This window comes from Macaca mulatta, chromosome 8, assembly GCF_049350105.2.
Source record: "Macaca mulatta isolate MMU2019108-1 chromosome 8, T2T-MMU8v2.0, whole genome shotgun sequence".
Taxonomy (NCBI): Eukaryota; Metazoa; Chordata; class Mammalia; order Primates; family Cercopithecidae; genus Macaca; species Macaca mulatta.
The window spans coordinates 23,344,683-23,371,159 of NC_133413.1; the positions used below are offsets into that span (position 1 = coordinate 23,344,683).

A 26,477-nucleotide genomic window follows, 5' to 3' on the forward strand; every position below is an offset into this window, starting at 1 on the left:
CCCAGCCCATGCGATGAGATTTGAGGGCACTGGATCTGAGGCTCGCCAGGGAAATGCCGCCCCTCCCGGCCCAGCCTTCTGCACCCATCCCCACTCTGCCCCCAACTCACCTCTGTGAAGCACATGCTTAACTCTTTGGAGTTGTTGGCCTTCAGTCCCTGCTCCTGCGAGAGAGAAGGCACCAGTCAGGACAAGTCACCAGGCTGTTCCTGACCGGGCTTTGTCCAGAGACTTAGATGAGGCCAGGTACTGTTGGCTTCGCTAAGCACAGCCAGCACACACAGTGAAGAGGGGTGGCTCAATTCCACACAGCACAAAATGCTTCTGTCCTTCTCTGACACCCTCAGCAATTAGGACCTGACTCCTCTGGCTCCTAGAGAACAGAGTTCTAACTCTGCTCCCAACTAGCAGCATTATATAGTCATCAGTCATTTGCATGTCTGTCCACATACTCACAGCAAGTCTTGGGCAGGGACCATGTCTTCTTTTCCTTACACTGAGCAGTGTCTGGTTCATAACAACAACTCAACAGATTCACTAGATGCCTGCATCCATGAATGAATGAATGAATGCCACAGATCAGAAACGGCCTCCAAGGGCCAGCCAACTCCTGTTAATTTGCCATGGCTAATGGAGGACTCTATAGAAAAAGATCATAAGCGTTCATCTGGGCTTGAGGGGAAGAGAGGCGTGATTGATTAGTGATGTCTGCCACTGGTACCCATTAGGTGGATATCTGGCAATTTCACCAGCCCATTTCTGTCCTACACGAATGTGCCCCACCTGGGAGCACTGTGGACAAGGTGAGGGATGAAGAAGGCTGGCTTGGTGATGATTCCAGGATTCTCTACCCTGGCATGGCCACCAGGATGCAGGGCCAGGGGGTGTGCATGATGAACAGCCCTCTGTTATCATCACTGTAATGGAGATCCATGGGAACCAGCTGGGGACGCAGCGCTTCCATCCAGGATTCAAACGGCTTGTTCCCAGGGCACTTCCAGGGAGGCTCTGGCCACCAGAAGCAACTGGGAAGCCCAAGAAATTATGCCACAATCACAGCTCTTGGCCAGAAGTATCAATAACCCCTTGGACATCACAGGCAATCTGCCACCCAGGGCATCTGGTCAGCTAAACAAGACCCCAGCTGTCACATGGAGACCCTGGCCAAGAGTAGAGTCACTGCCAATGGTGGAGATAGGACCACGGTGATGATTAGCACAGCGAGAATGGAACCAGGAGTGTCCCCAGGTGCCAAGGTGATGCCCAGCCAACTCCCCAGCTACTGCCCTCTGCAGAAGGGCCTGTGCTCTACAACCCTTCCAGACCCAAGGCCTGGACTCCACTCCCCAGGACTTGGTGCTGCTCCAGCTAAGACTGTGTGAGGCCACAGGGCGGGGTGTCGGGGGAAACAGAACACGCCCACCCCCTCGGAGGCTGTGCTGTCATCATGGCCTCGCATCTGCCCTCCCGAGTCCCTTGGCCAATCCTTGCTCAGTCACCTCAGTCCCCACCTGTGACATCCTATGGCTTGTTGTAGTCTGTGCCTGTGGACTAACACCTACGGACGCCCAGCATCACTTCCTACTCTCTCAGGCCAGTACCTGCCCTTTCTGGGAGTCCCTATCTTACCCCTGTGTCCCTACCAACAGAGCTCACTAAACCACTGGAAGCCCTCTCCTTTGACCCCTCCCCATCTCCTGTGTCCCCCCACCCTCTCCTCTCCCCCCTCCCCTTTCCTCTGTCCCCTCCCCATCTCCTGTGTCCCCTCCCCCTCTCTTCCCTCCCCTCTCCTCTGTCCCCTCCTTTCCTGTCCCCTCCCCAGCTCCTGTCCCCTCCCCCTCTCTCCCCCTCCTCTGTCCCCTCCCCATCTCCTGTGTCCCCTCCCTCCCCCTCTCTCCCCTCCCTCCCCCTCTCTCCCCTCCCCTCTCCCTCTGTCCTCTCCTCTCCTCTCCTCTGTCCCCTCCCCTTTCTTCACTAAACCAAAGGAACCCACAGGGAATCACAGAGGCAGAAGCCCCCTGCACTCAAGGTCCTCACCGCCTGTCCACCAAAGCAGCTCCATTTTTATTTGTTTTGTATATTTGAGTCTTAGCTGTTTTGTGTATTGGAGTCTTAGCTTATTTGTATATCAGAGGTACGCATAAAATTGTTTGGACAATAGTCTACTGCTTAACAAAATAAGGCTTGAGACAACAACCGACAAGAAGGGCCCCCAGGGTGGGACCTGCACAACATGCTGTGGCTGTGAGTGCTGCTCTCAGGGGATCCCCGGACCTAGACACTCTCCAGGGTTACACCCAAGGTCAGCCCACGCAGAGCAGCTGACAAAGCACCCAGCACCTGCCAAGTGCAGCATTTTCCCTGACCTGGGGGCTTGGCCAGGTGTGAAGAGAGGGGATCTAAAGGCTCACAAGGGGGGCCTGCAACTGGATTTTGCTCCTCGGAGTGAGCAGAACTTAACAAGTTCCTCTGAAACAGGATAGAGGGGAGGGGACGCTGGCAAGTATTACACAGGAAAAATGACACGGAAGAGGAGAGTGAAGAAAGGGGTGGAAGGAAGAGAGGAAACCAGGTGAAGAGAGAAGCAGACAAAGAGAAACAGGAAAGAGGGAGAGGGGAAGGGGACAGAGTAAGAGGGGAGGGGACACAGTAGAGGGGAGGGGACAGAGGAGAGGGGATAAGACAGAGGCAGGGAGGGGACAGAGGAAAGGGGAAGGGACAGGGGGAGGGGAGAGAAGAGGGAGGGGACAGAGGGAGAGGGGAGGGAACAGAGGAGAGGGGAGGGGACAGAGGGTAGGGAAGGGACAGAGGAGAGTTGAGGGGGCACAGGAAAGAGGATGGGACGGGGAAAAGGGAAGGGACAGAGGAAGCGGAGAGGGGACAGGGGGAAAGGGGAGGGGAGGGCATGGTAAGGGGAGGAAGCTGAGGGAGAAAGCAGGAGGGGAGGGGACAGAGGAACAAAAGACAGAGGGAAGACACAGAGGAAGGAGGCAATAGAGGGCCTGGGAGAGAACGAAGTGGGAGGCGAGGGGGCTGAGGACAACCACTGTACCCTTTCATCTGATGCTGATTATCAGGGGACAGTGAAACACCTCCCTGGGCCAGCCCCAAGGGACGTCTGCCCCGAGGCGCAGTCTCTGCCAGGGGCGACAGAGCCCTTGGGTGGGAGTGCTGCCCAGCAGCTGACCTTTTCTGAAAGCGGCACCCAGTGGGGGGAGGGGCAGAGAGAGTGACCACCTCTGATGCCAAAACCACCAATGTCTCAAATTCAGTGCCTCCCTACCCTCCAGGGGCTCATACTCTGAGAAATAAACTCGCACGTAACCACTGATATGGTCTGGCTGTGTCCCCACCCAAATCTCACCTTGAATTGTAGCTTCTATAACTCCTGTGTGTCATGGGAGGGAACCGGTGGGAGATTACTGAATCATGGGGGTGGGTATCTTCTGTGCTGTTCTCGTGGTAGTGAGTAAGTCTCATGAGATCTGATGGTTTTATACATGGGAGTTCCCCTGCACACGCTCTCTCTTTGCCAGTCACCATGTAAGACGTCCCTGTGCTCTTCATCTTCCACCATGATTGTGAGGCCTCCCCGGCCATGTGGAACTGTGCATCCGCTGAACCTCTTTCCTTTATGAATTACCCGGTCTCAGGTTATGTCTTTATTAGCAGCGTGAGAACAGACTAATACAACCGCCTTCACAGCAGATGAATACACAGAGGGGAGAGAAGGATGCCTGAGAGTCTAGGGAAACAGACTGGGGCTTACTCCGTCCCTACTCAGAGCCTCTCATCCCCTGGAGGTGTCTGTGGCTCCAGTCCCAAAGTGCACAGGCCTGGGCTGCAAGGATGGCAGGACACAGGGCTGCTAACAGTAAATCCTCCACCATGGAAGCAGCAAGGGGACTCTGGGAAGAGCCGACCCCCAAGGGCTGCGCTGTGGGTGCCACCAGGAGCATTAAAGAACTGGCTCTTGCAGATGGCACTGGGCGAAGGACGCACACACAGAGGAAGGACAGTGGGAAAGGCATGCTTCATCCTTCCAGAGCTTTCTCCCAGGGATGCTCCGTTGCCCAGGAAATGAGAAGGAAATTATTGTCTTCCTCCTCTTCCTTGCCTACCTCCTACCTACCCCAAAAGCCTGGGCCTGCAGTCCCAGAGCCTCGCTGGTCTAGTGTTTTCCTGCTGGCTGGAGCTGCGGTTCTCCAGCGCTCCCTGCTTCTGTCCCTGGCCCCGCCTCTAAATCTCAGTGCCCCTGGCCTTCCTCCCTAACCTGGGCCATCCCCAGTAACTCACACCTCTCACATCGTCTCCATCACAACAACTCAACGCTGCCTGTGACAGGAGACAATGCACACAGGGTGTGGTTGTGTTTCAGTAACACTTCATTTGTAAAACCAGGCACAGCAGACCCCCTCTCTGCACAGTAGACCCCCACTCAGCACTCTGTGCTGTTCTGACTGTGCCTTGGCTCCACTGCTGGTTCACCTGGGGCAGTCCGCCCACTGCAACCCCACACCCATTCTCCCAATTCTTTTCAGGCCTAGCAGCAGGCATTGCTATGCCCATGGGTCCTTGACCTCCACTCCCAGTCAATGCACTCTCTCCGTCCTCTGGACCCCATCATCCTCTATCAGTCCCACCCGCGGCAGGTGCACAAATCACCTTCTCCCTCATAGACATCTGAGCTTCATCCTGTCCATCCTCCAGCACTGGGACCACAGTCCTGGCCCATGATGCTTGTTGGCCTTGGTGCCTGCGATGTAGTGATGTGCAATAAGAATTTATGTTGAGTCAATGAATGAATGCACTGACAGATCTCTCAGTACCATGCTCTGAGGTCCACAGGCCTGTGTGCTGGGTATAAGACCCATCCAGAAGCAGGCAGGAGGAGGAAGGAGAGAGAGGTGGCCACTGGCTGCAGAGTCGGCAGCAGGCATGCAGTGAGGGGGCCTTGGGGCAATCTCTCAAAACTCATTTTTAATTTGCCCAAGATGTGATTGGCAATCTGAATCACAGGTGGGCAGGTGGAGACGGGGGTAGCAAAGGAGATGGTGTGTTGTAGGGCTCCCCGGTGCTGGGAAAGGTAGGACTCCAGCTGATCTTATGGGGCCCTGCAAATTGGCATTCTGGGCCCAGAGCAGCCCCAGGGGAGTGTTGGGGAGAACAGCAGGCCATGGCCAGGGAAGCACCAACCATCGCCCATCTCCCCCCAGCCCCCCACTGCAGTGCCCTGGTCCAGGCCCCATCATAAGACCAAGAGTCTCTAACAAACCTTCCTACAACTTCAACAGAAAAGCATCTTCACCTCCGCAGCTGCCCAGTCCTGTGCTTACAGAGGGCACCCAGGAGGAGGAGGAGGAGAGCTGCAGGCACTGAAACACACAGACCCCATCCTCCAGGACAGCAGGGAGTTCCAATAAATCAAATGAACTGGGGACTCCGGGGTCTCTCTTTCCACCTGAATGGAGCACCCACTCCACGCCAGGCACTGTGCAACCCAGCTACGCAGGGTGACACAGGAGGGTGAGATGCTACTCTGGCCTCTGGGGACCCTGGCCTAGCAGGGGAGAGGAGAACACATCATGATGGGGCCATGAACACGCAGAGCGGGAGCCCAAAGCAGGCAGAAGGCAACCTGGTGTGGAATCGGAGAAGGCATTCCCAGGAGGTGACACCGGGGTAGGACGCACCAGGTGGAGAGGAGAGGGAGAGGGAAAGGAGACGTCTTGCTCAGAGGAACGGCCAAGTGCAGGTCAGCAGCTGACTCACCCCCCCTGCACGTGTCCAAGACTGACCTGACACTCAGGTTCCCTGCTCCAGAGCCCAGTGGGGTGGAGAGAAGGGTGAGGGAATTCAGACGAGGTATATATTTAATGAACATGGGCCGGGCCAGAAGGCTCCAGGAAAGACCATTCTGCAGACCCTATCAGGCCTCTCCAAGGTCCACAGAGCCCCAGGCAGGCAGGGTTGCCCAGAGAGGGGGCCACACCCTGAAGGAGACACTTCTGAGAGGAGGACCTAAGACACCAGGGCCAACTCGGAGGGGGCTCCTGGCTCTAGTGTGGTGGCGTCCAAGACACCCACAGCCCTCCTCAACAGCCCCACTCCCACCGTGGAAAGTCCTTTGCGGGGAGCAGATTTGGAGGAGGAGGAAGCAGAAGGTGGCCGGGGGACAGGGTTCCTGGCCCTTCTCGACTGCCAACTGGCTGTGGGGCTGCGGACATGCTGCTGTCGTCACCAGGCCTCTGGTCACTTGTGTTTGGGAAGATCTTGGAGGGTCCTTCAAGTCCTGACATACGGATACCCATGTAGGGACCCAACTGGCTACCATCTCTGGGGTTCCCTAAGCCTTCCCCTAAGGAAGAAGGAAGGACAGAGAGCAGCAAAATAATCTTGCCTCTGTCTCTAGGGTGTATCTAGGGTATACAGGCTCCCCCAACCCTTCCTCCCATCCAGGCTCAGCTCTCGGTCTCTGCGATCACTCAGGGACTCCTTCCTATAGCTATGGGTGCCCCTAACACCCAAGGGCCCCACAAAGACCACCACAGAGTCACTCAATCAGAGATGGTCCAAGCTAGGAGAGCTGAGAGACAGGGGACAGACGTGGGCTGGGGAGGAGGGAAGGCACCCCCGCCAGTCCCAGACAAGCCAAGGGCAGGGGCGAGGGCTTATTCACTTGACATTTCCAGCTCCCAGCATGGGACAGTAGGTGCTCATTAAAAACACTATAATTAAAACTGAATCAGAGGCCCTTTGTCTTCCATTTCTCTAAGAAACCTGGAGAGTGGTGGTCATTGGACCCCTTTTGAGGGTCTATTTTTCCTCCTTTCCTCCTGGGAGGCTCTTTCAGCTGTCCTGCCCAGACTGACTTAGTCCACAGGCCTCCAGCCACCTGCCAGGCAGCCTCCCCAGACCCCGGATTTGTAACACCTAACATTTGTGCAGCATTCCTCCACTGACCAAGCACTTTCGCATATATCTTCTCACATACAGATCACCCGCATCTCCACTGAGATCAAACCAAGATTTGAGCAAGCCCCCCAATGGTGAGACCACAGAAAACCAGGCAGGGGCTAAAAGAAACCAAGTAACCGATGGCTTGGCAAACTGCAGGAGAAAAATAATTAAATGGGCCTCAGAATCATCAGGGCTGACGGTGAAGGGGGCTGGGTGGGGGTCCCAAAGCCACGGCTTTGGACTTTACAACCACAAGGAAGCACAGTGGGAGTCCTGGGAAGGTTGCCAGCATCCTCTTGAGTCAGCCTCTCTCCAGATGGGCCAGCCCAAGGGGCTCAGGATGAAGGGTGCATGCAGGAGGCTGGTGAGGTCTGGATGACCTGACAGGTGGCACAGCCCTGACTGGCCGAGCTGCCCGCTGCTCTAGCATGAAATTGAGCAATTGTCTGCAGAGTAGGACCCCGAGCCCCCTGCTCGCAGCCACTCAAGCATATCCAGTGTCATTAGGAGCTGCCCAAGGGTGACAACAGCACCTCAGCTCCAATCAGGAGGGGAGCGAAGTGGAAGGAGCAGGAAATGGAAGAGCTCCCCACCCAGCCGCCAGGAGAGCACTTGGAGGTCAGCTGCTCCTGAGCAGGGGGGCACACAAGGGAAGTAGAAGGAGTCGGAAAGAGAAGGGGAGGGCTTCCCTAACCAGAAGAGGCACACGCACTTCTCCAATGGGTGCCCAGGAAGGATTTGAATCCCCGCCAAGCTGGGTCCCTGCTCAAGCCTGCATCCCGGCACTGTGGATGTGCACTGTTGACCCTATGAGCCTGCTGCCCCACTCAAGACGGGTGCCTCGCTGCCCCACACACAGCCAGGACTTGTTCCCCCTGCACCTGCGCCGAGGCTGTGCCCCACTGCCTGCTCTTCAGACCCCACAGCCTGCAAGGCAGGTATAGCACTGTGATGTAACAGGTTTAACGCTTCCAAGATGAATGCCCAAATGAAGAAACGAGTGAAGAATGACCCCCGGCAGCTCCTCCCTGCCTCTCGGGTCCCTGATCGAAAGGGAGGACCCTCCCTCCCCAGCCTCAGCTGAGTCATTTCCCACACCACTTCCAGCACCATGATGCTCCCCCCAACGCCTCAGCCACACCCCCCTCACCTGGACAGACGTGCAGGTGGTGATGACACTGGTCCCCAGGCTGGTGCTGTCACTGAGGTCATCTGGCAAAGAAGGCGTCTTCTCCACCCGAGGAGCCTGGGTGGCCTGGAATGAGGGGCCTTTAGGGGACACGTTCACATCCGTGCCGTTGCCAAAGGCCTGGATGGCGTTCCCTGGGATGGGGGTGAGGGTAGATGCAGAGAAGTCAGGACCCACGTCCATCACTCCTGTCCCTGCTCCTCACCCTGACCATCCCCTTCCCTGGAATAGTCCAGAAGTCGGGACAGGGCATGGTACAGGCAGATTCCCTCTGCTGAACCTCTTTTTCAGATACCTACAAAGGTCTCACAGCTACGGAATATAGCAAGAGAGAGGTTAAAACACAAAGAAGCCAGAATAGCAAGAAGTGTACATGATGGGGAACACAGAAGAAAAAAGGAGAAAAAGAAGGGGGTGGGATACAGGGGAGCCTAGGGGAGGAGGGGGCCACCTCCTCTGCATGGTGCCACCGGCCACACCTCCCGAAGCTCCTCATCCCCAGCTCCCTAGTCACAGGCTCTTCCGGGTCCTGTGCCTCCTCGGACGTTCCCAGGTCCCCACCTTGGCATGCAGGGGCCCCACATTCAGCCCTCTGCCTGCTCCACACCACAGGCTCTCCCTGGGTGGTCTCTGCTCCTCCCACACCATCCAGAGAGGTGCCCAGAAAACCTCCGCCTCCACGTGCCACATGCATCTCAAACTCGTTATGTCTAAGCCTGGGCTAGGTGTCTCCTCCTACCCTTGTCAACGCTCTTTTCCCTCTGACCCCTCATACTGCAGCCTTGAAGGTATCATCTCTTATCTACCCAGGTCCCCCATGTCAGAATCCTGAGGGTCACCCATGGTGCCTCCCTGCACATCTGCTGGCAGCCCGCTGAGCCCACCTCCTAAAGATCCCTCCACCCCACTTCCCATCGTTGTTCCCCTCCCACTGCTCTGGTTCACAGCCACCATTTGTGCCCCTGTAAGCAGCTACTATGGCCTTCTGATGGGCCTCTCTGTGTCACGTCACCTGTCGGAATTGATTCAGTCTGACCCCCACTGCCTCACAACACAGGCAGATTCACTTTCTGGAATGCTGATCTGATCTCACACCCTAGCTGACATTCCTTCAAACACCCGCAACACCACTGTCACCCCTGCACGACAAGAAGATCTAAATGCCTCAGGCCTACAAGGCCCTGCATGACAAGGATGCTGTCTACCTGTCCAGATCACTCTTGCCACTCTGGCCATCTTCAGTGCTATGTAGCAAGGCTATATGATTGGCAGTTCCCTCCACCCGCCATGGTCTTCTGTGGAGCCCAGGACCTCTGCCCAGGGTGGACTCTTCAACTAACCGATGCCCAGCTAAGCATCCACAGATACATTTTCCAAGAAGCCTTCAGGGCCTCCCTCTTCCTGGCTGACTTGGGCATCCCCACCCTGGGCTCCTCAAGAACCCTGTGCAGACCCCTCCTCTAGAGCAGCTCACTTGCACTGTGATCACGAGTGACCCCTCTCAGTCCACCTCCATCAGGCTATACCTCCTCAATGACTTGGATCCTTGAATCTCCAGTGCCACACAGAGAGGGAGGAACAGAAGGATGGAGAGATGGACAGAATAAATAAAGGAGGGAAGGAAATAGGGAAGAAACCTTCAGGTGGGCATGGGTGGCAATGGATGTTGAGCTAGAAAGATCAAAGGCAGACTGAGCTAGACTGGGGCTAAAGTCTCTCTAGCTTTTGGGTTAGGAGTTTGACGATGTGAAAGGAAGTCGATTCCAGGGACAAACAAACTCATTAAAGGGAGATATGACAGACGCCAGCGAGCCTCATAAGAGTGCTCAGTCTCCAAAGGAACCTGGCTGAAGCTGTCCCAGTAACAGACCAGAGCAAATAACAGGCTTGACATAGGCTCAAGGCCTCTGGTGGTAAACTGAGGCTGGTCTACTGACAGTTCTGGCGTGAATCTCCAAGAGCTCAAAACCCAAGGTCCCCATGGGCAACACCCATGGCGGAGAAGCCTCATATACATCCCCAGCCATCCCCACGGAAGGAGATGGGAATGGCCAGGACAGACTCTAGGAGGGGAGGGAGGGGCTGCTGCGGTTGGGGACAACATCCACAACTTACGGAGGCACGGGTTCTCGGTGAAGTCCCGGAGGAACTTCTCACACTCCTCCTCCATGTTCCCGCTGCCACGACAGCTGCACCAGGGGGACACCACGATGCCAGTGGGGCTGGAATCCACATAGTTGGGCGTCATGTCAAACCCTGGGCAGGGAGAAAGGTGGGGGAGAAGACAGAGGTACAGTAGGACCTTCCCCTTGGGCCCACAGACCGACCCCAGGCACAGCAGGGCAGAGGCCTGGTACCCATCCTCTCACCTGGCCCCCAAACACACATCCGTCCCAATCACACTCCTGACTCTGAGCATGACTATCCCAGGGACCATGGGGTCAGCAGCGGCAGAGGGGCCAGCAGCATAGAGGACACTGGGCTCCTCGCCACCAGGAAGGCAGAGAAAATGCCCTGGAGCCCCTCCCAGAGTGTGGGCCCGTGCTTTCTCCTTCACCAACAAGCAGCCAGTGTTCTAGAATCAGGGTGAATGAGGCTCACGTCCTGGGATCGGACCCCAGTGCCAACATTTATCGGCGAGGTGAGCCTGTGCAAGTCACTCAACTTCTCTACAGCCTCAGTTTCCTCATCTGTAAAATGGAGATATCACCAACCCCCTAGCAAGAGCTATTGGGAGAATTCAGTAAGACAGGCCATGTAAACTGCTCGGTGCAGAGCCTGGAATGTCAGAGCCGTGCCACAAATGTTACCTTTGCTTTCTTTTTTTTTTTTTTTTTTTTTGAGACGGAGTCTTGCTCTGTTGCCGCGCAATGGCGCGATCTCTGCTCACTGCAAGCTCCGCCTCCTGGGTCGACGCCATTCTCCTGCCTCAGCCTCCCGAGTAGCTGGGACTACAGACACCCGCCACCACGCCCGGCTAATTTTTTTGTATTTTTAGTAGAGACGGAGTTTTACCATGTTCATCAGGATGGTCTCGATCTCCTGACCTCGTGATCCGCCCGTCTTGGCCTCCCAAAGTGCTGGGATTACAGGCGTGAGCCACCGCGCCCGGCCACCTTTGCTTCTTATTTCAAAAGCTTAGAAGGCTCCTGGGGCCCTCCTCCCCACATGATAAAGAGCTGGGTCCTCCTCCTTGCTACAGAACTGCCTTTCTGCTGGTTTCCCCTCACAGCTCTCTCTGAATCTGCTGCAGAGAAGGCCAGGCTCAGGCTGTCTCCCCTGGCTGGCCCAGAGCCGGGCTGCGGCCCCTGCCCTGCTGAGATGGGGACAGCAAGGACCCACAGAACCCAGGTGTGCAGGAACAGCTTACCAATCATGCCAGCATAGGAGCCCAGACACGCCTGGTAATTGTCCGCAGGGCAGCTGGTGACCGTCTGGTAGGAGGCTCGACAATTGGCATGGAAGTCGGCCAGCCGGGACCTGGTGGCGGGGAGAAGATGCAATGCAGAAAAGCGGTTCAGTCTGGCTGCCTTCTGTCTCCTCTGTCCTGCCAGTGGCATCTCCTCCCTGCAGCTTCCCAGGGTGGAAGAAGCCAGGAAGAGGGAGGGGAGGAAAGTCGGGGGAACCAAGTCTTTGTGGGGGCTCAAGCTGTGAGGACAGAGATTTGTCCTCAAGCTCCTTGAGGACAGAGATTTCTGGAGAGACAGGCACATAGTGCGGCTTAAGAAAAACTGAATGATTGGCTGATGGAAAGGACCCCACAAGGCACAGAAACAGCCTGCTCTAAATGGCTCTTTTAGGCAAAGGAACACAGGGAGGAGCCGGGTGGGTTTGCGGAGAATGCCTGGACCCCAGGCAGGAAAGCTGGGTCCACCTTCTGTGGGGCTGCAGTCCTGGATGAGCCTGCCCAAGAGCTTCAACCCAGCACTGCAAAATCCCACCTGCAAAATGGGTGAATAGTCCCTTCCCTAGATGCTTCACAGGACCCGTCTGAGGGTCAAGGAAGCCACTGGCCAGGGAGACAAAAGAGTCTCCCTGGGTGAGACATGCCACGGGCATCCTCCACTGGTCTGTTCTGCGGTAAGCCAGAGCAAAGGCTCCTCTGCCACCCCTCCACCCCTACCCCAGTTCCCTATCCCACTCCCACCAGGCAGAAGTGGCCTTCCCTTCCCCTGGTGACCATAACACGCCATCACCCATTCCCCTCTGTCAGCATCGATGACACTGCATCAAAACTCCTTGTGCACAGCTCTATGCTCCCCATTGGGCCATGAGCCACTTGAAGTCAGACAGTATCTGAGCTGGGTCTGTCCCCATACCTCAGCTCCAGACCTAGACATGGAAGGTTCCACGGAGCACAGGGCATCGAAGTCTAGTATGCATGGCGAGCTCCATTCCTTTCTCTTCCCTCCTGCCCTGGGCCCTGGCCAGGAATGTTACCATCAGCCTGGGCTGGGAGAGGATGCTCCCCTCTCTGCCATGTCAAGTGACAATCATCACCTTCTACAGGTGAGTGTCCTTTGCCACACACACACACAGCCCTTATGTATCACATCAACTATGTCTCACAGCAGCTCCAAGTAGCTAGTAATAAGGTCTGTTCACGGATATTTCCCAATGATGGGCACACAGGAGGACTTCAGCCACCGTGCACTCCATGAGAATTCTATGGCGACTCGACAAGCTAGCTGCAGGATGGACCAGAACCCGGGTCACCCAAATCCCTTGCCCACACCCTTTGCACATATGGAACCTCATGAAGCCATCTCCAAGTTCACCCCAGGTTCAGCTCCCCTGGTTCTCCACTGGAACCCTCTCCCATTTGAGAAAGGAACAGGTAGAGGCAGAGAGAGACAGGAGGCTGAGAGGGACTGAGCCAGCCTGAGCCAGGAGAGAGAATGCAGGCTTTCCACGAGAAGGTGCTGGTGCCTGCTGAGGGGGCCCCCATCATGCAGGCACGGGCTGAGTGTGTCCCACCACTGGACAAATTCATTTCTCTAGAGGCCCCCGTGATCCTGAGGGATGCGTCTGAGAGAAGAAGGAAACCCTCCTGAGATGTGTCCCAGGCCCCTGCAGGCTGAGAGAAGGCCATGGGCACCAAAGCAAGAGTCAGCTCAGCTCTGCCCTAATTCACTGGGTGGCTGTGCCCGAGTTCCCTGCTTCTCAGGGACTCCAGTTTCTTATGTATCAGATGAATAAAAAGTACTCTAATTAGCACTTTAAACAGCACTTTAACAGTTTGGGATGATTCAAAAGTTCTGGAGATGGATGGCAGTGAAGGTTCCAGAACCATGTGAATACACTTAACACCACTGACTTGTACACCTACATGGTACATTTTCTGTTATGTGTATTTTACCACAGTGATGGTTTAAAAGGTACTTTCATATCCATCTTTTATTATTTAACCCTCACAAATGCTCCGTGAGATCTGACAAGCAGTTATTATTATCCCATTTTAGAGATGAAGCAGCTGAGCCTCAGAGAAGCTAAGCAACTTTGCCCCCAAGATCAGAGTCACTGAGTAGTGGAGCCAAGACTCAAGTCTAGAGCTCCAACAAGGTGGGCGCCATTTCTGGCAGGTCCCAGTGCTCCTGTGTGGGAGGAGGGTCTGGAGTCCTTGAAGGCCCTTCCAGAGCCATCATTCTGCACCTCAGGAAACAATGTCTTCCACAGGAAAAGAGGAGGAAATCTGCAGTTGTCTCTGCCTTCTCTTCTGCCCAGAAATGCACCCTCCACTTCCTCAAAACAAGCAGCAGCAGCATTTCCAAGCAATCCTTCACCCCTGCAGGCGGCGACTCCATCTCAAATGTCAAAACCCACACCCACCCCCCTCCGCAGCCAGCAAATAAGAGTGCTGTGAGAGGGGAAGGGGGGTCTCCATGTCCCAGACCTCCAGAGTCCCAAGAGGTGGCTTGGGAGTAGACCGAGACGCTAACAGGTAGATGGGATTTAGAGACAAAATCTGTTGAGTTGAATTTGCCCCACGCCCCAAAAAAAGTTGCAGTTTTAATCCCCAGGCTCTATAAACATGACCTTATTTGGAAATAAGATCTTTGCAGATGTAATCCAGTTAAGATGAGGTCACAGTGGATTAGGGTGGGCCCTAAATCCAACGACTGGTGTCCTCATCAGAAGGGAAGAGATAGACACACGGGAAGAATGCCATGAGACAGCAGAGGCAGAGACAGGAGTGATGAAGCCAGAAGCCAAGGAATGCCCAGCGCTGCAGCAGTGCCTGAAGCTAAGAGAAAGAGAAAGGCATGCAACAGACTCCCTTTCAGCCTTCAGAGAGAGCATGGCCCTGCTAACACCTTGGTTTCAGACTTCTGGTCTCCAGAAATGCGAAAGAATAAACTTCTGTTGTAAGCCACCCAGCTTGTGGTACTTTGCTACAGCAGCCCCAGGAAACAAATGCAGCCCTTTCAAAGACTTCACTGTTTGCTTTGGCCAAATGTCTCCCTCCAGAAGAAGCTAAGGGCATACAATCAGGTCCCAGCACCGGAGTGGGCTGCAGGGGGGCAAGAAGATAAAGGCAGGACCTAGCTCCACATCCTACAGGGTGTGGGACAAGCAGGCCACTCGATAATGAGCAAAGCTGCTGGTTCCCATCCTCTCCCCACCAAAGGGCATCCAAGCACCAGGTCTTAGCTCTAATGCAGGAGTCCATTCTAATGCCAGGCCATCGCACATCAGGCTCACCTCTCTCCTGCCCCACCACCAGTTCCTCCCCATGAAGCCCTTCCCACCTAGCTGTGTGGATTTCTTCCATTTCCATATTCTAGCTACACATACATAGCCTGGACCAGGCAACTGAAAGCTTCATTGCACGAGGAGTTCCTGATTTTGCCCTGCTGGGTTTACTCCAACTAGAACGCACATTCAGAGTGGCAGACTCCGTTGATCTCCTCATCCATATCCTCCACAGCTGCACCTCTGGGCAGGGACGAGGTGTAGAGAGCCATGCATCCTTTCTCCAAATACACATCGAGCCCTGCCGTGTGGCTAACAGATAAAAGATGGGAATGGCAAGCGTGGATACAACATCAGAAAGGAAACCCCAGATAAGGGGGCCGGGGTAGAGTGCCTGCGGGCCAGGGACTGGGGCAGTGGGAGGTCACGGCTTGCTTATCTCCCTGGGGGAGCACACTGCCCACCACAGCAGACCGGAGGGCCCACACACTCTCTGCAGGTATTGGGAGCCTCCCAGGCAACGCAGCTCCCACCCAGCACACAGGGAGCCTTGTTTCCCTCCTGCAAGGCCAGTTCTCCCATCCCTGACATTAGGAACCCTCAGGACCTCAACTGGCCTCCTCATCCATGCAGCTTCTCACGCTGGAGAAGGAACAGAAGCATGAATGGGGAGTACATGGCTACTGGTGCTTTGCCCTTTGGGGAATCCCAAATATTTCCCTGATGGGCCACAAGGAGAGCAAGGCCATAGGGAGAGAGGCGGGAGTAGAGGAAGCCAGCCAGGAAACAGAAGGTGAAAGCATCCAGACCAAGGTGGGGCTGGCCAGAGGGACTCCTCAGGGAAGAGGAGAGGGGCAGACCCAGCCACTGGGAGAGGAGCGGGTATCTGTCACATGGCCATGCTCCATCCCTCGCTCGCTGGCTGTGTGACCTTGGGCTGGCCTGTCATGTCTCTGGGGCTAAGTGTCCCCAGTGAACAAACAGGGAGAATCACGCCTGCCAACCTCCCCACTTGGGCTGCAAAAGAGAGCTAAGGAGACAGTGCGTGAGGGCGCTCGGAATGGCAGGCACCCGATGGAGACAGGAGGCATCGTCCTCATCTTCCTTCTCTGCCTAGCGCTGTGCCTGCCGCTGCAAGTGTACAGCAAGATCAGCTTTCCCTGGTGTCTGATACAGAAGGAAAAACAGACCCACTTATCCTGCAAGGTGGATCTGGGTCCCACACAGGGCAAGTGACCGCATCAAGGAGACGGGGCTCCCTCTTGCTCTCCCATCCTACCGTGCCCCAGCCTACTGGAAACCAGGGCCTCCTGACCCCGCTGTCCTTCTCCACGTCATGCTGGGGACACAGGAAGAGGAACACAGCCCTTAAAGCAGGGCAATGCACACAGGGCCCCTTGGCTAGGCCCCAGGTGACCACTGACAAGAGCACCTCCTCACTCCTCTGAGGTTATGACCCACCTCTTTGAAAGTAGGCCTGATTGCTGATGCCAGGGCCTTGGAGAGCTATTCATAGCAAAGGGAGGGGGAGAACCCAGGCCTGAGGCCGGCAGACAGCAAAGGGGACAGCAAAGGGACAGCAAAGTGAAGAGAAGCCGCTAAGCCTTCTGTTCCTCCATTGCTCCATCCTCAGCGTCCAGCAGCCTTGGCAAGAGAAAGTGACAAATGGAGCTATTTAGGAGGACACAGAGTCCAAGACCAAGGCTCCAGGAGGCCTCTGATTGCTCAAATTTCTCTCTGCCCCTCCATGTGTGATCAAGTCCACAGTAGTGGGCTCCCTCTGCCAGCATTAGAGACCACATAGTGTCAATTTCCTTCAAGCCCTGGACACTGTCCCACTCCAGCCATGACCCCTCGCCTCCGCACTGCTAGGCAAACTTCTCCAAGGCAAATGTTACCCTTTTCATAATACAAGGCATGCTGCTGGTGATCTCTGTGCCCTCTCTAGGCCAAACGTCACTCTCCTCCAACACCGGGAGGTCACTCCTGGACTCCGGTCTTGCTGCTGAGAACAGACTTTTCCTGGATCAGCCCCATCACTTTGCAGATTCCTGCCTTTTAAATCCCTCATATGAGAGATGGCATAAAAGAAGGCATGAGAGAGAGAGAAAGAGAAAGAGGAACAGATAGGAAAAAAACAGAGAGCCAGCAAGAGAACCAAAATGAAGAGGAGCCAAGTCCATCTCGGCTGAGACCAAGCCAAGTCTGCCAAGTGAGCTCAGGGCAGCAGGTGGATCTGTCCGGAAAACATAAACCCTCTCTGGACGTGTTTCCTTGGCAGCTGTAGCCTGTTCAGTTGCAGGAAAGCAGCAGCAGGAGACAGGGAGAGAGACAGAGAGAGACAGAGAGACACCCAGTTGGATGAAAAGGTTGCCGTATTAAACGAAGAACGTGTAGATTCATTTGAATTTCAGACAATGAATATTTTTTTTAGCATAAGTATGTCCCACATAGTATCTGGGAAATACTTATACTAAACAGTTTTTCTTTTTTACCCAGAGTATTTATTTAACTGGGCATCCAATATTTTTATTTGTTGGATCTGGCAACACTGTTTTTTTCTGTTTTGTTTTGTTTTGTTGCCCACGCTGGAGTGCAGCGGCTCGATCTGGGCTCACTGCAGCCTCCACCTCCCGGGTTCAAGTGATTCTCAGCACCCCCACCCCACCCACAATAGCTGGGATTACAGGTGTGCGCCACCATGCCCGGCTCATTTTTATATTTTTAGTAGAGATGGAGTTTCACCTTCTTGGCCAAGCTGGTCTCAAACTCCTGACCTCAAGTGATCCACCCACCTTGGCCTCCCAAAGTGCTGGGATTACAGGTGTGAGCCACCACACCCACCTGACAACACTACTTGATGAGTACATAAGCCCCCAGCAAAGGGGAAGACAGCAGGGCTGAGTGTGCAAAGATCGAACCACACAAGCAGAAGTCATCCAGATTCACGGGGGTACAGGTGGACTTTCTACAGGTCACTGGTTCTCAAAGTGTGGTCCACAGACCAACAACATCGTATCAGCTGGGAACTTCTTAGAAATATAGATTCTCTAGCTCCACCCCCGTCTCCCTGCCTGGCCCCAGACAAGCAATATCTGAAATTGTAGGAGCAGAGTCCAGCAATCTTCACCTTAACAAGCCCTCCCAGTAATTCTGAGGCAGGCTGAAGTTTGAGAATGTGGCCACCAGCACAGGTTTCAGAGCTGGGCTTGTGGGTACCTTTCAGACCTCACCTCCTAGTCTCAGCTTTAAATATCCACACTGTATGGCCTAGCCATAAAAAAAAAAAAAAAAAAAAAATGCAGTGCTTTGAACCACAACTGGAGAAGGCTCACAGTTACGTGGAAAAGAGTGCACATGTTTGTATACAAACACACAAACACACACTCCTATGGCCACAGAAATACAGTTACACTTGGATACATACTTCCCAGCACTATGCTTCGGTCTTCACCAAGAGGAAGTATACAGGAAATTGTTATCAATGAAACCTCCCCCGGTCTAGGCTGTAAACACCTTCCCAAAAGCATACTTTCCCAAATTTGTCTGATGTAGAATAATACTGGGGAACCCCAAAACTTTCCAATGCTGATCAATACATACTGAAGTTCTGAAGTCTGTCTGAAGAAGCCTGAAGTTCTTTTTTTCTTTTTCTTTTTGAGACTGGGTCTCACTCTGTCGCCAAGGCTGGGCAGTGGCACAATCTTGGCTCACTGCAACCTCTACCCCCCAGGTTCAAACAATTCCTGTGCCTCAGCCACCAGAGCAGCTGGAATTACAGGTACGCGCCACCATGCCTGCCTAATTTATTTTGTATTTTTAGTAAAGACGGGGTTTCACCATGTTGCCTAGGCTGGTCTCAAACTCCTGGCTTCAAGTAATCCACCCATCTCAGCCCCCAAAAGTTCTATAATTTCAGGCCTGAATGAAGTTCTCATTTATCAGGTGATACCTGCTATGTTACTGCCATGGAAACCAGGTTTGTCCTCGCTGCAGAAGTGGAAGAGGAGGGGGAAGAAAGGAAGTTGACGTTTACTATGTGTCAGGCACTCTAATCTCATTTAATTTTCTGAAAAATCCCACGAAGTAGCATATTTCACAATAAGGACACAGAAGCTCAGAAAGGCTGGATCGCACAGTCACACACCCTGCAGCCAGCACACCACGGCCAGGTACGGCAGCCGACAGCAACAGGGGCAGACACCAGCACTGCCTGACACAAAAGAATGGGGCACCTGAATATTTATTTCATGGACGGAGAAAAGGGTTTCCAAGAAGTGCAAATTACTCATGATAGGTTTCATAGACAATTTATGGAAATGCTGAGAAAATGGCCTTACTAGACCCAAGTGCCCCTGGAATGGCTTTCTAACGTCCCCTCTGGCAGTGCAGGCCTTCTTCGTTAGTGGGTTCAATGTGATGTGACAGTGAGAAAAGGGAAAATGAATGTCACCCACATGGCTGCTTTCTGACCTCCAGGGCTCACTGTGGACAACCTGATCTTCCATCCTCTCCTGTGTCCTCCCACCACCTCTGGTTTCATGAAGTCAAGGACCAACTTGGCTTCCTTCCTTCCTGTTTATTCTTCAACTGTACAGTGGATACTTATTCTTCTTTCTGCCCAGAACAGCAGCTCTCCTGGGGTGGGCTGGGGAAGAGGACTTCCTCCTTGGGCCAGGTAGTTTTGTTTTTTTGTGTGTGTTTTTTGTTTTCGAGATGAAGTCTCGCTCTGTCACCCAGGCTGAAGTGCAATGGCATGATCTGGGCTCACTGCAACCTCTGCTTCCCAGGTTCAAGCAATTCTTCTGCCTCAGCCTCTCGAGCAGTCGGGGCTACAGGCACGCACCAGCACACCTGGCTAATTTTTGTATTTTTGGTAGAGACGGGGTTTTACCATATTGGCCAGGCTGGTCTCTAACTCGTGACCTCATGATCTGCCTGCCTCAGCCTCCCAAGGGCCAGGTGGTTCTATTAAAGGCCGTATGCCACCTCCTGGGCACAGGGGGAAACATGACTCGGGCTGGGAAGCCACAGCACCCCCTTCTCCTAGCCACACTGGCCTAGAGATAAGGAAATAACATCAGCTGGGCCCAATAGGGTCCTTATCTGAAGTTTTCCTAATGGGACAGGCAAGGAAAAACATGCTTTTCTTTTTGGTTCTAAGATACCACAGATGTGAACCACAATTCTAGCCTCATAATCCTAGTAAGAATACACATGCAGCTAACTGGAGGGAGAAGCAGAAACAAGGTACAAGAAGAGCAAGAGAGAGAGAGAGAGAGAATGAGAGAGAGAGACTGAGACCTACCTGTACTCGAGTCCTTGGGATTCTCCCCTGCCTTTTCTATATTTTATTATGCAAGCCAATTGATCCTGTTTTTATTTTTCTTAAGGTAGTTGGGTCTCTGTCACTTAGAACAGAAACACTCAACCAGGCGCGGTGGCTCACGCCTGTAATCTTAACACTTTGGGAAGCAGAGGCAGGCGGATTACTTGAGGTCAAGAGTTCGAGACCAGCCTGGCCAACATGGCAAAACTCTGTCTACACTGAAAATATAAAAATTAGCCAGGCATGGTAGCACACACCTGTAATCCCAGCTCCCTAGGAGGCTGAAGCAGGAGAACCACTTCAATCTGGGAGGCAGAGGTTGCAGTGAACCAAGATCATGCCACTGTGCTCCAGCCTGGGCAACAGAGTGACTCCGTCTCAAAAAAAAAAAAAAGAAAAGAAAGGAAAGAGAAGAAAGAGAAGAAAGGAAGGAAGGAAGGGAGGGAGGGAGGGAGGGAGGGAGGGAAAGAAAGAAAGAAAGAAAGAAAGAAAGAAAGAAAGAAAGAAAGAAAGAAAGAAAGAAAGAAAGAAAGAAAGAAAGAAAGAAAGAGAAAGAAAGAGAAAGAAAGAGAAAGAAAGAAAGAAAGAAAGAAAGAAAGAAAGAAAGAAAGAGAGAGAGAAGAAGAAAAGAAGGAAAGAAGGAAAGAAAGAAAGGAAAGAAAGGAAAGAAAGAAACATTCTTGACTACTATTTAGCTTCGCTCTCTAATTCTGCATGACCTTCTTTGTCCAGGTCCTAAGTGATCAGAAGCAGCACACACCAGAAAGGCCACACAGGCCAAAAACAAAACCTACAAAGGGTCTGTCCAGCCCATGCAAAAGAGCCAGGATTGCCGGAGTGTTGGAGTAGGCAGATGGCCAGAAGTAGGCAGGCAAGGGGGCCCCTGGGAAATGAAGTCCCAGAGATGCTGCCCACTGACACTCAGCAGAAAAGACAACGGCTACACTGGCTACTTCTGGCTTTGTGATTGGGCTCCTCCAGCCCTAAAGGGGACTTATCATGCCATAGCCAGAGATAAACGTGGTGGGCCTCACTGACAGGCATGCATACGCCTCCAATAACTCACCCAAGAGGAGAGTTTTGCTCATTATACTAGTAAAAAACACAGCCCTGCATGGAGATTTTCAATGCCAATGAGACATGTAATATATAGACTAGCATGCACAGCCCTAGAGCAGGCATGCCCAAAGGAACCTCCCGAAACAACCCCTCACTCCCCTTCATGAATAATCAGGTAAGATTCCCATTAAGAGAGTCCCCCAGCACTAGCTGCCGCTGGCTCATTCTTCTGAGCAGCCTGCTGGGTCTTGCCCTTCAGAGTGCACTATCTCTTTAAATAAACACTGCTACTGCTATTTTTCCAGCCAGGTCAGCCGGCTCCCCTCTTGGAGCTTAATTCATCTTCCTTCAAGAAACTCTGCTGCTTAACCCTCACTGTGCATCACTTGGCTGAATTCTTTCTCCCAAGTTAGACGAGAATCAAGAATTCCCGTACTTCCCAGTAACAGGAGCACTTCAAGGAGACCAACTTTGAAGACAGATGATGATCAAATTAATGAAAGAAGACAGAGCTGGCCTTGGATTCTTTCTCCAGCTTAACTTGAAAGGAACAGCTCAGATAGATATTAACACCAGGAAAAGCTACACTGTTATCAAAATGGCAAGGACGTAGATGGTGTCAATGTATGAAAATTTAAACATGAAATCATGTTATGCGGTTAAAAAGCAGGAGACAACAGAGTTTATGCCCCCCGGTTACAAATGGAGAAAATGTTAAGTTATGAACCAACAAGATTCAGAAGTATATTTCAAAAGATGCTAATAGAAGACACTGTTCATTATGTTCACTTTTAATAAACTTGCCATATGATTGTAATTATTTCTTTAACTTTAATTGAAGTAGGCCTCATGAATCCAGAGTTATTATAAACAGTGATTTCTCTAAGCCTTCTGTTAGAGAAAATGTTATGGGTTCTGGAAGCCTCAGCAAATTCAACTGACTCTCTGTCCTAAGACAAAGTGGCTGAGACAGAAAAGCCACCATCTCAGAAAAGACCTGACTACTCTTTCCTGGGCTGCCGCAGGTAGAAGGAGCTTGCAGGTTGGAGAGAGAGCCTGGGGCTATCCTGGGAAATGGCCACCAAACCCTTCAGGACACAACCAAGACCTCAGGGGGCTGCTGGAAATAGACATCTTTGATCTCCTCCCACAAGAGGTCCTGACTTCTTCAAGAACCCCTCCACCTAGACCCCGCACAGAACCACGCCCAGCCATGAGATCCAATTTCTGAAGTCCCGCGGACTGTGTTTGAACCTTGGCTCAGCTCCACTTGACTGTGTGATCTTGAGTAGGTAATTAAAGGAGGCCTCAGTTTCCTCATCCGCAAAATGGAGGCAATAATGCTACTTAACTGCATATTTTCTGATATGGTTTGGCTGTGTCCCCACCCAAATCTCATCTTGAATTCCCATGTGCTGTGGGAGGGACCCGGTGGGAGGTAACTGAATCATGCGGACAGGTCTTTCCCATGCTGTTCTCGTGACAGTGAATAAGTCTCACAAGATCTGATGGTTATTATAAGGAGCAGTTTTTCTCCACAAACTGTCTCTCTTTGCCTGCTGCTATTCATGTAAGACATGACTTGCTCCTCCTTGCCTTCTGCCATAATTGTGAGGCTTCCTTAGCCACACGGAACAGTAAGTCCAGTTAAACCTCTTTCTTTTGTAAATTGCCCAGTCTTGGGTATGTCCTTATCAGCAGTGTGAAAACAGCTAATACATTCCTTGCAAGGATTAAATGAAATATCCAGTGAACAAATGTGTGTATGTGTGTGAACAGGGCCTGCAACACAGTGGGCACTCCCTCAATGCTCACTGATGTGGTGATTAACATTAGGAGGCTCCACCACCCAATCCTTAGCATGAGACACCATGTAGAAGGCAGGAGCTATGTCCCTTCAAGCCAAAGGGCCATGTTCTCGCTGATCTATTAACAAGCACCTCCTCTGTTAGCACAGGGCCACACAACGAGGGTTTGTTACCATCACTGCGTGGTAATCGAACAGTTCTCTGACATTGGTATCGTTGCTCCATTTTGCTAAGGAAATAGAGCCCTAGAGAGGTTAATTAACTCACAAATAACACAGCAGCAAGGCCAGAGGACTTAGGTTCAAATCCTAGCCCCAAAGCCAGTGGGTTTTCTGGGTTTCCCCTTCTGCTGTGCTGTCCCCAGTCCCCAACTCTGCCCACCCCCCTACCCATACCCCTCTCCCATACCCCTCTCCCATACCCCTCTCCCATACCCCTCTCCCATACTCCTCTCCCATACCCCTCTTCAGTGTTCTGAAGCCACAAAATAAAGGTTTCTTTCTCTCCTGCAGCCATCCAAGGGAGTCACTGTGGTGCCACCTGCCTCCTTGGCTCCCCTTTCCCATCCAGCATGGAGCTCACCCAGTGTCCCCTCTCTCCTCTGGGGGAGCCACGAAGGTGACCATGGGAAATGACCTAAGAGGGCTGTGGCTTGAGTACTGAACCCTGGCTGACCAGAAGCAATCAATCAGACCCCAGCCACCACCAAGAGACCAATATGCCAACCACAGCAAGTGTGCTCTGGAAGAGAGTCAGGAGGGCCTAGATGGGACAGAGGCCAACCCAAGTCCACCTGGATCTTCCCACAGGGCCCAGAGATGAGAGCCAAGGCCACATCCTCCTCCACGAGACCGCCATTGGATACACTCCTTCGCATACTCCAAAAACACAAGCAGATGGGCAGATCCCCTTCTCTCCACTTCTCTCCCCAATCCCTTCACCTATGTTCCAAACCTCTTATTACCAGGGAAGAGGAGAAAGAATTAAACATATGCATCATTTGATTTTAATTGAAGGACTGTTCTATTTCATTGAACTGCTAAGTAAGCTGAACAAGAGATTGTGTTTACATAAGCAAACCCCGAATCACTATAGACTTGCTGTCACATTAAGTCAATACTTATGAAGGCTCTCTATTTAATTATTCAGTGAGGACTGACTTATTATTGTGTTAAGAGTGTGGTTAGCCTTGAGCTAGGTAGCCAGCCAGCTGAAAGATTTCTTTCAACTTTCTCTGAATGCTGATATGGTTCTTGCTGGTGGTAAGAGGATGGGTTTCTTCCCTTTCTCCCTCCCCACCCTTCCCCTCCCCACTCCTGCTCATGAGTAGAAAGAACCAGGTTTACTCCCTTGAGGAGTGGGTGGCAGGTGCCCCTGCAGGGGTCACTCTCTCAAATGCTCTTCCTAGACCAGTAATTTGTCCTAAGACCCTGACACCTGAAGTCTCATTAGCCAAGTTCTTCTGCTCTTAGTTCTAGCAGCTCCAGCCTTCATTCTTCCCATTCCCGATTCTGAAGACCTCCTACTCAAAGACCCAGACCCCTCCCCAGCTCTGTTCCTCCCAACATTGCCTCTCCTTTCAACTTCCACAGAATGTGTTTCTCGGCCTCACAATCCATGCAAACCCTATTATTCCACGGCATCTTCTTACAAAGATTCAGATAGGTTCTTGCATCAAATCCCATTTCCTGAAATGTAACATACGGAGAAAAGGTCAGAGATGAATGTTCAGCCTCAAGTGAGTGGCATTTTAGGCTTAGCATGAACTCTGGAGAGTCAGAAAGCACAGTGGCTGAGAGCAAAACCCCAGGCACCAAATCCCCTGGGTTCAAGCCCCAGCTCTGCCAGTCACAAAGGGAATAGTCTGGGGCAACTCACCTTTCTGTGACTGAGCTCTTTATCCATAAAAGGGGGCAAGGAGTTTCTGGGAAGAGTAACTGAGATTCCCAAGAAGTACAAGGGACCATGCCTGGCATGCCAGCCTTGGCTGTTATGAGGAACCCTGTGTATTTCTAGTCTAAGTCCCTGAAGAAGTCCCTGGGCTTCCACAACCCATCTTTGCCAGCCTGATCCCCATCCATGATCAGGATGTACTGATTTCTGCCATCTCATCTCTCCTCTCTCCCATCCCAAACCCTATAGCAACTTCAAACACACACGTTCTCCAACCATGATGTTTCATACGCCTTGGTCCTATGTTGCTTCCCTTGCCGAGAAAGCCTTCCCCAGCCACGTGCTCCTTCAACTTTATCCAGTTCACCCTTCCAAACCCAGTTCAGGTACCAGTTCTTCCAGAAAATCTTCCCTGAATGCCTTCCCCCAACTCTAATCATGTTTCACAAACTCCGATTATTGCACTTGCATCACTGTATCATAACTTACGTTTTAAATATGTTTCTCCTATTAAGCTACGAGTTCCTTCAGAATAGAAACCATCTTATTCATGTTTAAACCTTCAGTGCCCAAAGAAGTGCCTGACACCCAAAAGGGACTCAGTTGCCACTGGATGGAGGGAGGAAGAGAATGATTAAGAAAAAAAAAAAATGGAGGGGAAGGGAGGGGAAGGGAGGGGAAGGGAGGAGGAGGGAGGGAAGGGAAGTGAAGGGATTGGTTGATTAGGACTGTGTCTGGAGGCACAGAGGACTTTCTCTAAGCAGCAGGAGATCTAAGAACTCTCCTAACACCTCCCCTTGAAAAGTAAAACTATAGGCAGATCTTCAGCTAGCACACAGCAAAATGTGTCAATGTTTCATTAACTTGAGCACCAAGATAGCTCAGCTCCCAAAAATGCCCTCCAGTGTGTCTGCCTTTCCCCCGCTTCCTCTTATCCTCCCTGGGGGTGGTTAGAAACTTGGAAAAGTGTCTCTGCTTTCTCTGATAACAGCCATTCACTAAAGGAGGCCCCAGTGGCCTGCGAGAATTAACACATCCTTAAGCACCACACTTAACACGAGGAAGTGCCTTGGGACCTACAGAGGAGAATCCAATGGGTCCCTGTGGAGGAAGGCTGGGTGGAGTGTCCACTCTCAAACACGCAGAAGGGCAGAGGAAGTCAGAGACGAGGCAGAGGATTTGGGACAAAATGCCTGCTGCACCTCTCCATGTCTAAGTGGCTGTGATACCCACACAAAACAGTGTTTGGGAGATGAAACCAAACCACCCTCTGCAAAACTAGCTCTGAAAAACAGAATTCACTGTATACCTGTTTATGATCTTTCGTCTTGGGAATAAGAAAAAGGCAGTCCAATTGCACCCAAATTCTCTTCAGCTTTCAGCACAGGAGGCAAAGCAGGGAGAAAGACACTGATGTGAGTACCGTGGGCTGGAGCCTGCCCACCACATCCCGGACCCACCAGGAAGCAGGGAGGACAAGGCATGGCTGGGGTCTGCTCTAAAAAAGCACAGGGCAAATATATTCTCAGAGCCACAGGCTTCAGGG

At 52.5% G+C, this 26,477-nt stretch overlaps 1 protein-coding gene across 10 annotated transcripts in view; it reads right to left on the reverse strand.

The window, feature by feature from the left end:
* The window catches only part of GFRA2 (GDNF family receptor alpha 2), a 100,841-nt gene that overhangs the window by 2,557 nt on the left and 71,807 nt on the right, over positions 1 to 26,477 (reverse strand). For all 10 annotated transcript variants that reach the window (XM_077943189.1, XM_077943188.1, XM_077943193.1 and 7 more), the window contains 4 exons: positions 11,520 to 11,629; positions 10,265 to 10,405; positions 8,111 to 8,283; positions 111 to 164 (listed from right to left, as the gene is read on the reverse strand). In XM_077943189.1, the coding sequence (XP_077799315.1) occupies positions 111 to 164; positions 8,111 to 8,283; positions 10,265 to 10,405; positions 11,520 to 11,629 (478 nt within the window). The remainder of the gene's footprint in view (positions 1 to 110; positions 165 to 8,110; positions 8,284 to 10,264; positions 10,406 to 11,519; positions 11,630 to 26,477) is intronic.